This window comes from Haliotis asinina, chromosome 7 (assembly GCF_037392515.1).
Source record: "Haliotis asinina isolate JCU_RB_2024 chromosome 7, JCU_Hal_asi_v2, whole genome shotgun sequence".
NCBI classification, from domain to species: Eukaryota; Metazoa; Mollusca; class Gastropoda; order Lepetellida; family Haliotidae; genus Haliotis; species Haliotis asinina.
In genome coordinates, this window is record NC_090286.1 from 58231859 (window position 1) to 58243034 (window position 11176).

An 11176-nucleotide genomic window follows, 5' to 3' on the forward strand; every position below is an offset into this window, starting at 1 on the left:
TTTTGCACATGCCCGCAGAGGAACATGAAGTGTTTATGGGCCGTATCACTGACGATATTTGTATAGTTGCGTTTAAACATCATAAGTTATGAACAGCACGAACAACTATAGATGCTTTCCGTCCGCGTTATACAAAGTTTGCACAGGGTCAATGAGGAATTATACGACTGCCCTGGTGTAACCATAAGGGTGTATGCCCGCGGTACAGTAAGGGGAAATTGGAATGAAAGCCGCGCATGTTTATTTAAAACCTTTCAAACGTTTATCAAGCACAGACAAAACACACACAACTCCCATCCTATGCAGAAAGAGACGTCACGAGTACATCCCTTTAACATTCTGGGTGTAACACATGGGTAGTGTAGACATGTTTGATTAAACCTTGATCCTCTCCAGAACCAGGGCAACAAATAACCAACTTATCAACCAGAGCTTTTACACTGTCTACCAGACACCATATTAACATCGTATGGTCTTTGTTTTGTGGAAGATATTACCCTAGCTACCGATTTCGTTATGAATTTAAGTAAATTTAATCGGTTGTTTCCTGTTTTCAATATAGTAAATGTGGAATAACCTTCTAAACTTTTAAATGTCAAGTTGGACTTGTATGTCTACTAGGAAAATTTAAAGAGAATTATACTTATCTTAGTTTCGTAATCATCACCTTATCGGTATGATGTCACTGCTTGATATTGTTACGGTTAAGGATTTATCGTGACAAACGATGTAAGAAACCCCCTTGTGAACCAGTAAAACAGAACAAAGACAAGTAATAAACGTTCAAATTCTGTATTATTATGCAACTCGAGCAAGGTATACAAGTCAAGTCAATAGTCATAATGCTGATTACAAATTCAATACAAATGAGACAAAATCTAAATCAATGGGTCACAAGATATAATATATCAAACTCACCAAAGTCTTAGTGCGAGAGAGAATCAACTATGCAGAATGTAAACACAGCGATCGGTCTGACAGCGGATAATGTAGGTCAGACGTTGACGATCGTTGGCGATGTAACTCCAGTACATATCAATGAGTGTGTGTCGCCCTCAACACGGCAACCAACCTTTATATATATGCTAAGTCGTTTCCCGAAAGTTCGGGCACTTACGACAATGTCAACACTGTAGAATGCCCTCGAATAAGTCTCCCGAAAGTAAACACATAGAAAACTAGAATCCTAAAAGTGTTGACCAGCTATTAAAACGAGATGTGACCCATCATAATTATTTTTCAAAACACTAAATGTTGTGACCCAATAATAATTATTACTTAATTAATAACAAAATATACAGAAAATACACACTCGTAACAATATGATAAGTTATATCACTGAAACTTCCCTTGACTGTGCTTGTCTACTGAAAATACTCGTACAGCTGAACATCCGTCAGATAAACAGGTAGGAAGTCCGAATCAGCAAGTGGAGTGTTTGAAGTGCTGTTCTGTATCAGTAAGTACACTTGCACTGAATCACTGAAGTAGATGAGCATCAGTCCATTTAGAATATTGTTCTAATTTTGCTAAATATCCCCATTATGCAGAATGTAATGCTACATTAATTAAATGATTCGGGCGTTTTAAGGTCTTGAAGGTGTATCTGCTGGATGGCAGTTTAAGAAAGATAAATTTCCATGCTGATAAAAAAGAAACGCATATTTGATTTTGATAATATCGGACTCATGCAAAAAGTGCAAATATACTATTTCAATTCCAAGAAGTCATTTTAAACTTTTCCTTTGTTTTAGAAGTGTTTCAAGACATATTCGCAAAACGTCACCTAGAAAACACGTAAAGTCAAATTTGGTCAAGCTTCTGCCTGGATCAGAGGGCATCATGATGCCACGATTAAGTGCTGCTAATCTTAACATCGATGTAGGCCGCCTTGGAGCTGGGGAGTTGCTGTCTGCAGTTGCCCGATATTTCAACGCTCCCCATCAGCACCATATATCGGCTTTGGGATCCTTTTCTGCAGACCATTTCCACCCAAGATTCCCCTTGAAGAGGCTGTCTAAAAGTTACCACACATGCCCTGACCAAGGAGGCCAGTTATCGCCCCTGTTTTGAGAGTCTTCCATCGGCGCATCAGTGGCGGTGATGTCGTAGAGCCCGGAACTGGGACCTTAGAAGACTGAGGGCGAGTTTGTGGAAGTGTCATGGCGTGTGGTAAGATTTAGTGGTTGTTCAGGGGAATTTAACAACAAATCGGTACATCAACCAAATTCTTGCAGATTACATGCTTCCGATGATGGACTGACAGTTGTTCCAACATGGCAGCACGCGTCACGGCCCGCTACCTTGCCAATTCTAACGTCAACGTCAATGATCAAAAGATCTAGACCCGACAGAACATCCATGGGATGAACTCGATTTACGTGTACGTCAACGTCAAAAGACGCCTCAGACACTTCTACACCTGGAAATCTCATTCCAGGAACAGCGGGGAAGAGTTCCGAAAGGCCGTCTCATGGACTTAACCAGTCTATGCCGGGCAGTAATTGCTGTCAATTGTGACCATACAAATTACTGACTTTGACGTCATCTAGTGTACACAAGCAAACATAAATGCAGCAATAAAGCTTGCCACTGTGTTTGCGAACTCCTTGTCTTTAGAAGTCCACATTTTCACCATTAAATTACATAACATAATTGCTCTTAAACGAACGCACTAAATTCTTCTATATATGGCTTATGCGTTTCTTTTTTTATTTGTTTTTGAAGAGAGCAATAGAGGTAGTGTTGTATCTGCCTGTTCATGTTGCACAGCTTCTCAGGGTGACGAGCACAACACGTTCGGACAAGAAGTTAGAAATCCGGACAGTTGCACTTTTGACGTCAGCAGTTTCGAGAATATATCTGATTTTACAATGCTTTACTGTCATGAAACATGATCATGGAGACATACTGGACTGTATAGAAGATAATGGTTGCGTGTTGTTATTTAGTGTATCGCCACGTTCACCAGTATTTCAAAGTACATGACAGAGTAAATGATCGACTCTGTACCAGACAATCCATTGATTAACATCGTGCTAATCGATTGACAAACTTCCAAGGACAGGGTTTACACGATTTGAGTTAATTTAGTTGTAACTTTCCATGAACACTGTGTGAAGCCCATTTCGTCATAACGTTCCACCAGTTTAGCTTCGCTCTGGTCTCGAATCCCAAATTCAGTCATACTTCGGGCCCGAGCCGTCAGCACCACACATATGTCCAGTCACTTCACCAATGGTAACTGAAAGTCTCTGACTGGCAAAAGGCAAATCTTGGAGCTGTACGTAAACGTAACTCAACTTCACTTCCAGAGAAAACAACTGAACGTCACAGAAGTCACATAAATTAGTGGTTCAAAGGTAAATGGTGGTGGTGGTGTCGGTTGTGGGACATGGCATTTTAACTGAAGGCCACACAGAAATTAATGTTTTGCATTGGAGGGTGGGGAGGGGTTGGGGCTGGGGTGATTCCGACTATGTAAATCATCTGTTTTGTATTTGGTTTGTCTGGTAACCATTGGTGTCTCATCAGACACATGGTGAGGCCTAAGAGGGTCTGTTTCCAACATTTGCCTGTCGCGATCACTCGTCCCAGTCACATGACCTCTCTGTAACATCCGCCGGAAATTGTAATATCGAAGCACTGGTTGTACTATAAAGTAGCCAATGGCGGACCCGAGAATCACGCTTACGAATATCCACACACTGAATGACATTACAGCTAACATCAGGAGATAGCTCACAACGACTCGGACAACATATAGACACGTGAGGCACACATGGAGTTTCCATCGCTGTCGCTGTGTGGAGCTGAAAAGGAAGACGCTGCATAAACATCGGGGTATGAATCCGTTGTCAAAATATTGTCAGGTATTTTACCGTTAAGAGGGAATAGTGTGTATGAGTAAATAGTATTCTAACCTGAAGGACACTGTCTGTTCCAGGTACAAGAAATAGCCATTGACGACCTCGAACAACACTGTAACAACGGCGGACACAAGTGACGCTGCCACAACGGCTGGATCAGACAGAAGCAAGTATGTTCAGACAAAGACATTTACTGATATTTGTGTGTTGTTTGTTTATTACTGATGTCAGCAATGTACCAACGCTGCCTGTAACTGAAAATTATTGAGTCTGGACACAACAAATCAGTGGCAGGTTCTACTCATGGTCAACATCAAGTATAGGCAACATATTCGACAATGAATTGAACACATACTTGAACTGTATGGACACTGCAGTAAACCATATCTATTATCTATTCTTATCTATTAAAACCAGTTACAGATAATAAGGTGCTCATTAGTTGTAAATGGTCATCTTGCACTTATACTTGTAACTTGCTGTCCAACATCAACCGGGATTTATGAAGAAGTCCTGTGAACACTTTGGACTTTCCCCATACTACAGAGGAGACTCCGCTACAACATTTGCCTCCCTTGCGTTCCTTTGGGGGGAAATTAAAAAGATGTTTCCAAGATTCATCGATGTTTCATATTGAGCTACAGCTGTTAAAAGTCCGAGAATGTTTCTAGATTTAGGTAACACAAATCATTGACAAAAATCTATTCTTGAGACATTGTAAGCCAAATGTATTAAATAAACAGTGATTGAAGTCATATGTGTCTTTGTCCCATTTCGACTTAACAATCTTACATACCAGTTACGGAGTCTGGATCCCATGCATGACCGAAGAAGGGCAGGGTTGTGGAGCCAGTGAGATACATCTGAAATACATGCGTAATGTGGAGTATCCACTATGAAAACCCCTTACGCTCTGCTTGAATACCTGGCAATCATCAAAAGACCCACCTCCTAATCTTTTATCACGGGGCAATCGACACAAGGAGTGAGTACTCCCACATGCATATGTTAAAAAGTTTCGGGTCAGTTTAGTTTGTCTGGAAAGGTACACATCTCTTTATAACTGAGAAAACTATACGATAAAGAAGACCACTGAAAGTTGTTCAATTTCAATTTGATGGTCCACCTTTAGAGGACACATCCGGACTTTCGTTATCTTTCCGTGTGTTTTTGTGTATATTTAGCCTTGCCTTTGTGGTGGGTGCCAGCGATAGAGAGAGAGTGTGTGTGTGTGTGAGAGAGAGAGAGAGAGAGAGAGAGAGAGAGAGAGTCTTCATATTCCTATTTGATAATTTGATATGCGTCGCGCTATAACAGAACTACTGAATATGTAAAATCCAAGCTCACCCACAACTATCTAACCTCACCTGTTGCTTCTTATAGGAGTGCTACGGTTGTGTCATCTGGCATCGTTATGAGGTAGATCATCGATGAAGTGAGTGTCTGTGATCATTCACCCGTGGACGCCACGACAGTGCTGTGATCTGAAGAGCGAAATGTGGCGCATTTGAACAATCGAGGAGACTTTGAGTTACTAAGAGTTAAAAAATGATACACTAAAATGAGAGAAGATGCTGAGACGTCAGAGGCTATTAGTCTCAATGTGCTGAAACCAGTTCGCATCCGTAATGCTTCTCAGAATATTTTCCATTCTCTTGTAAGATGTAACGTCATCGTATCGCAGTTATGCAGGTCAGTGCTCACGATGTCAGTCACTGGATTGTCTGGTCTAGACTCGATTATTTACAGACCACTGTTATACATCTGGAAGAGTGCGGCGTCAAACAGTAAGCGATTTAAGTATTTGGAATTACACATTCTGTCTTTAGGAGATCCACTCTTTGTTGTCCGTGACGTGTATGTATCAGAAGTAATTCTATCCTGTATGTTATCAACATTTATCCCCCAGCTGGTATGCAGTGCGTCATCGTGACCCGATGCCAAAGCTCGCTTCTTACAATCACTGTTTTATTTGTTCCAGTGTCGAGTATTTACAGGAACCAGTTATATACCTGGACTATCGATGACTGCGGCATTATGCAATATTGACTGACTCTGACAAATGAACATGAATAAACAGTGGAATCATGTACGTGTGGAACGCGTCTGTGACGTTCTACAGCAGATCGTCCAGTTTGCATCGTGGGTGTCGTGTTGGAGTGTCTTGGGAGAATCTATACAAACCGGCGTATCATCCGTGGTACTTATGAAAACCCTTGGACCAGCAACCTTACCTTCCTGTAATGGATTCCGAGTTGTCCCCGTATCCGTGTCGGTTGAGCCTGTTGTTCGGCATGATAAGAACGACCGTGAGAAACTCCATACTAATGCCAGACAGTGTAGTCTGTGGACACCTCTGACCCACACAGTATGACTTCGACGTGCGGTTATCTCTCTACAGCACTTCTCCAAAAAACTGCGAGTGTGTCGTGGGTTCTTTTGCTCGGCCTACGTTCACTGTGACAGCCATGTAGCAGAACCGTTGGCAGAAATCACATTACGATGAACATGTTTGTCGTTTTGACACATCTGGAACCTGCTAGCATAGGCTCCATTGCAAGGCCGATTGTAAAGTTTACAACCCATATTTGCCCAAAATAAGAATAAAATCCAATACCCTTAAAGATCCGGGTTGGAATTGGTATTCAGCTTCCAGCGCCTGCCAGTCTTGCTGTCGATTGCATTGACTGATGCTAATCACTTGATAATGTCCATACCGCGGTCACAGCTGCAATATTGCCAAGTGTAATTATGGAATGTGGCTGACATTGTTCGTAGATACAACGTTCTTAGAAACACCGTTTAACACTTATGCCGACGTCTTCAGTCATGCTGTAGACCGTCCTAGAAGTGACCGCCCACCATACCATGTCATACCTGCCAACAGAATTGTATGTGTCAGACGCTAGAACATCGACGTCGACGACTCCGGTGGAGATGACAATACTTGGGGAGCACGTGAGTGGATGAAAGTTCTATCACCGACGAGTAATTTTACCCTGATCCACGTGATTCTCCGATTTGTCATCCACTGAACACATTTGGGATGAAATGGAGCAACGTTTACGGCGTCACCCGAATCCTCCTACAGCGCTGCGGGAACTCCGCCAAATCCTTCCATGGATATTGAATGGTCTTCCCGAGGACTCTCATTGGCGTTTAGTGGCATCAAGATAGACACACTCGCAGATGGCCGTGTGAACTTGCATTTGCCAGGTACGCTTTTCTTACTTTACATGTACTGACATTTCATTCTCTGCAACAAGCGTTTATTTACTTGATTCTGTTCGGTTGTTTTTGTTTGTGTGTGTGTGTGTGTGTGTGTGTGTGTGTGTGTTACAATTCTCTTTGCCTTTATATTTGAAGAGCGACAACTAATGTGAATTTCTGTGTTATATTTCATCATTATGAAGGCATGCCTAGATACTGATACACGATATGAAACTAATTCTTAACTTAGCAGTGGTTATCTATCTGACATTCTGATTAGATCACCAACAACGGGCAATCACACGACCTTGAGTCACTGTTCTATACACTGAGAGGAAGATGTTCACGATAAACTAGAAATGCTCTGTGTCATGTCAGTCTTACACGTCAACGACAGACGTACCGCCTACTGCGTTATCTAGTCTATCAGCTTCCGTTAAGATATTCATCACAACAAATTAATTATTTGTTGCCCTGAATCACGTTTCTTCACTGACCGCCGTACTGTTCTGATACTAACGTGTCTCGTGTCGTCGCATACGTATCTGCCTACTGGACCTAACATGAGCAGTACTTCGGTTCCGGAAAACCAGAATCGAGGCAGGTGTAGGACGTACTACTTTGCCTTTAGGCCTATACGCCTCATATACCAATGTCAAACTAAGGACGTATTTCATCCTGCGCACATTGAACTGCAAAGTAGTAGACCAGAGACCACACAAGACCATATAATGGATTATATGGTCTCTGATTAGACGAGTGGGCTATCAGTGAGTGGATGGAAAGGAAGTTGCAAGGAAGGAACAGAATGGGTTTTACGCCTACCTTCACCAAACATCAAGCAATGCCATGGCGGTGACACCAGAAGTAGTCTCTATGCCCGCTTGTGATGCATAGGGCCTGTAAGTCTTGCGAGGCGCTACTTCCGGTACTAAGGTGGTTCCCAGCTCCCTTTGCAAGCGCCAGCCTGCGATAAGCGAGACGGGGTCAAGCTTACATCCAGTTCAGTTCCTAATTGCGCGACCGCCTAAAACAGACTCTCCTTGACCAGGCCAACCATATGCTTGGCTGTTACAACTGTTGACAGCCGTAATAGTTAGCCAATTTGGGGATACTTAAATCGGGATTTTTTTTTTCTGCGAAGATTATCGGTTCCTAACCGACAACATTGGAAAAGGTATGAAACGCTGTTTGTCACCGGAGGTACTAACGTCTCGCGATGTGTGGTGACCTACTTGCGAGCCCTACTAGTGTCTTCAGAGTGATGAGAGAAAGCACTGAACTGTCAAACCAAAATTATCCAAAATTATATCATTTCATATCATTCATATAATAATAATACATAATAATAATAAGTCGTGTCCAAACACCAAGCGGCGCTTTTGATAAGACAGCTAGTCTAGACATCAGGGTGAAGATTCGGAAGAGGAAGGTTTTCTGCTTTGACTGGACGGTAGGCAGTGTTTCAGAGTTTTTATTTAAGAAACCTTTGAAAACTTCATGATCTAGGTATTGCCCATTGCTGATGGCATCACAGATGACCACTGAGGTTCTGAATATGTCATGTAAGCAGAAACAGAACAACAATCCACCATATCGAACATTACTGTCTTCAAGGGCATGCCCGTGTACATCACTGGAAGCAAAAATAAGAAGCATTGTTAGTGATGGCGCAGGCGAGATCAGTTTTGACAGCGAATATCCAATATCGTGTGAGTGTATTCCAAAAGATGGCTGAAATGATCCTTCTGTATTATCTAGATCTGTTCAAAACATTCAAAAAGTGCTACAAGATCAAACATATACAATTAGTCTGAACAAAAATAATCGAAACTAACATGTCAATGTTTAAAGGCTTCTCTGTTGATAACAATAAAGTATTTCTTGGGGGAACTCTCAAATACGTCAATACATTTGTGAAATCCTGTATATAATCCTGTGTATCTTTAGTTATTGGGTGCACATGACATCAGGCCCATGATTTAGGAAGGAATTTTAACACTCCATCACCATACTGCAAAAACTACATAGGAAATTTTCAGTGCTAGCGCTGATATCGTGAACCTGATCATTAATAGGGTAAACACATCGCATTCCTTAGTATCTCATTAACTCAACCTGTTGCCAGTTTTTACAGTTCAGAAAGCAATAGCAATAGCAATAACTACAGATCCACTACTACAAAGCTTGGACCACCATATTCAAAAGTAAACAAGAAGTCTGTCCCAATTGGAGTGAGAATCACATTTCATAGTTCAGATTCATATACAGATTCAGGGTGACAGTGACAACACCTGTAACAATTCTGCAACGGCTTTTCCATGTTGATGACATTTCCGATTGATACATGGTTTATAGCAGTAATTAGATATCTGTGTAAACGTAAACTAACGGGCAAAGGAAACTTATCGCCTATAAATTAATGCAATTACAGATAATGACCCCATCAGCAGACGAACCGTATTACGACTAGTCCACACGCCTGGCATCAGAGCGCTTTCGTGGAATGGCCTTGACATGTCAACATTGTCAACGAATGTTACAGTGGGCTCGAACTGTACGCCGGAGCGCGACATGACTGGGAGCGAGTTTTGTTAACAGGCGACAGTCGATTCAGCGTATTTCGAAATGAATGGCAAGTTCGTGTTTAAAGACGTAGGTGAGGTCGACTGGCGCCAAACTGTGTCCAAGAGGTGCACCTTTTTGGTAGAGGCTGTGTCATGGTATGGGGTGGGATTTGTGGTCAGCAAAGAAGACGACTTGTCATCCTTCGGGGAAATTTGACTGCTCAAACGTACAGAGACGAAGTCTTGAGACCAGGTGTGTTAGTATTTGTGCGTCAACGTCCGCATACTGTCCGACTCGTACAAGGCTATATCAACAACGTGAACATCAACGTATTGCCAGGGCTAGCACGATCTCCGGATATGAATCCGACAGAGAATCTTTCGGGATCATCCTGATAGATAGCTGAAGCAACGGCAACCTCAACCAGGAATCGACAGCAGCTCCAAGTTCTCTTGGATCTTTGGGGCAAAATTCCTGCTGACATCACCCGGCGAGTCACGCCCTCCATGAGGAGACGTGTATTGGCAAGTATCGAATCAAGGGGTCGTCAAGCACATCACTGAACAGTTCCATAATGTGACTTGAAACACAGAGAAACGTATTTGTGAATGTCGTAATCTGTCTCTCGTGCTTGATTCTGTGACCTCATTACAATCAACTGAACATTGGTGATTCTGTTTCGAGCTTGGTAAATGGTTAAATTTTGTACGAAAAACAATATTTCTATCGTATATGTCTTGGAATCTGCTTTAAATAAAATCAGGTGATAGGTTTCTTTTGCCTATGAGTTTATGTAGGAATCACTGATAACAAACACTGTTGTTACAGAACACATTTGGCTGTTGTATACACTTGACATCAAAACATGACTTCCTTTCCCGTCTACAGGACAATTTGAGATTTAGTTCTTACTAGGTCTGATGTTGTGAATGTATTGCACGTTAAAGTGGCAAAACGTGAAAACGATGAACTCGTAGGACAATAATTAGTCGAGGCATTAACTGATGACAAATACTCATGAAAATATGTTATCACCGTGTCACGTTTCATAGAGAGAGGTTTTTGCACAAGCAAGCATGTCATACCAGAAATATAGTTTCGTATAGGTAGTATGACACACTAATATTTATTTTAATCCATTTATTCATGTACATTTGTGTGAGTGCACTGTTCAGTGACGTTCATTTGTTCAATGACGTCACAGACGACGAAATACAACAACAATGGCTGCTTGGCAAACGTTATATGTGCACCTGTGCACACATGGTTATTAAATATCGATACATGTTGACACAATAAAACACTTGATAAACAGACAGAAAAGATCAACTTTGCCAGTCAGTATATACACGTTAGCCCTCATGCTGCCATGATATAGCCCTCATATTCAGAATTGTTTGTTTGTATGATTGTTTTTAATCTTTACGGTACACACGCACTCCTTCAGTACGCAATCTGTGCCAATGAATGTTGTAGAATTGTTTACCTGTTCATTTATGTTACAGTGACGGATACTCTCTTTAAACAAG

The 11176-nt window shown here is 41.7% G+C and overlaps 1 protein-coding gene across 1 annotated transcript; it reads right to left on the reverse strand.

The window, feature by feature from the left end:
• Positions 1 to 1744: 1744 nt before the first annotated feature.
• LOC137291848 (uncharacterized) lies at positions 1745 to 6129 on the reverse strand. The gene is made up of 4 exons (XM_067823393.1): positions 6104 to 6129; positions 4666 to 5353; positions 3924 to 4020; positions 1745 to 3812 (listed from the first exon to the last, which is right to left on the reverse strand). Exons 2-4 carry the CDS (start codon positions 4730 to 4732, stop codon positions 3425 to 3427), a joined length of 552 nt encoding a protein of 183 aa, XP_067679494.1. The 5' UTR covers positions 4733 to 5353; positions 6104 to 6129; the 3' UTR covers positions 1745 to 3424.
• Positions 6130 to 11176: the final 5047 nt, after the last annotated feature.

Excerpts from the sequence above, each read along its gene's own strand:
- LOC137291848 (XM_067823393.1), bottom strand. The coding sequence starts at position 4,732 with ATGTATCTCACTGGCTCCACAACCCTGCCCTTCTTCGGTCATGCATGG. Across the intron at positions 4,021-4,665 it reads GGATCCAGACTCCGTAACTG|CCGTTGTGGCAGCGTCACTT; the intron begins GTATGTAAGATT and ends TGTCTGATCCAG. Across the intron at positions 3,813-3,923 it reads GAACAGACAGTGTCCTTCAG|CTCCACACAGCGACAGCGAT; the intron begins GTTAGAATACTA and ends CTTCCTTTTCAG.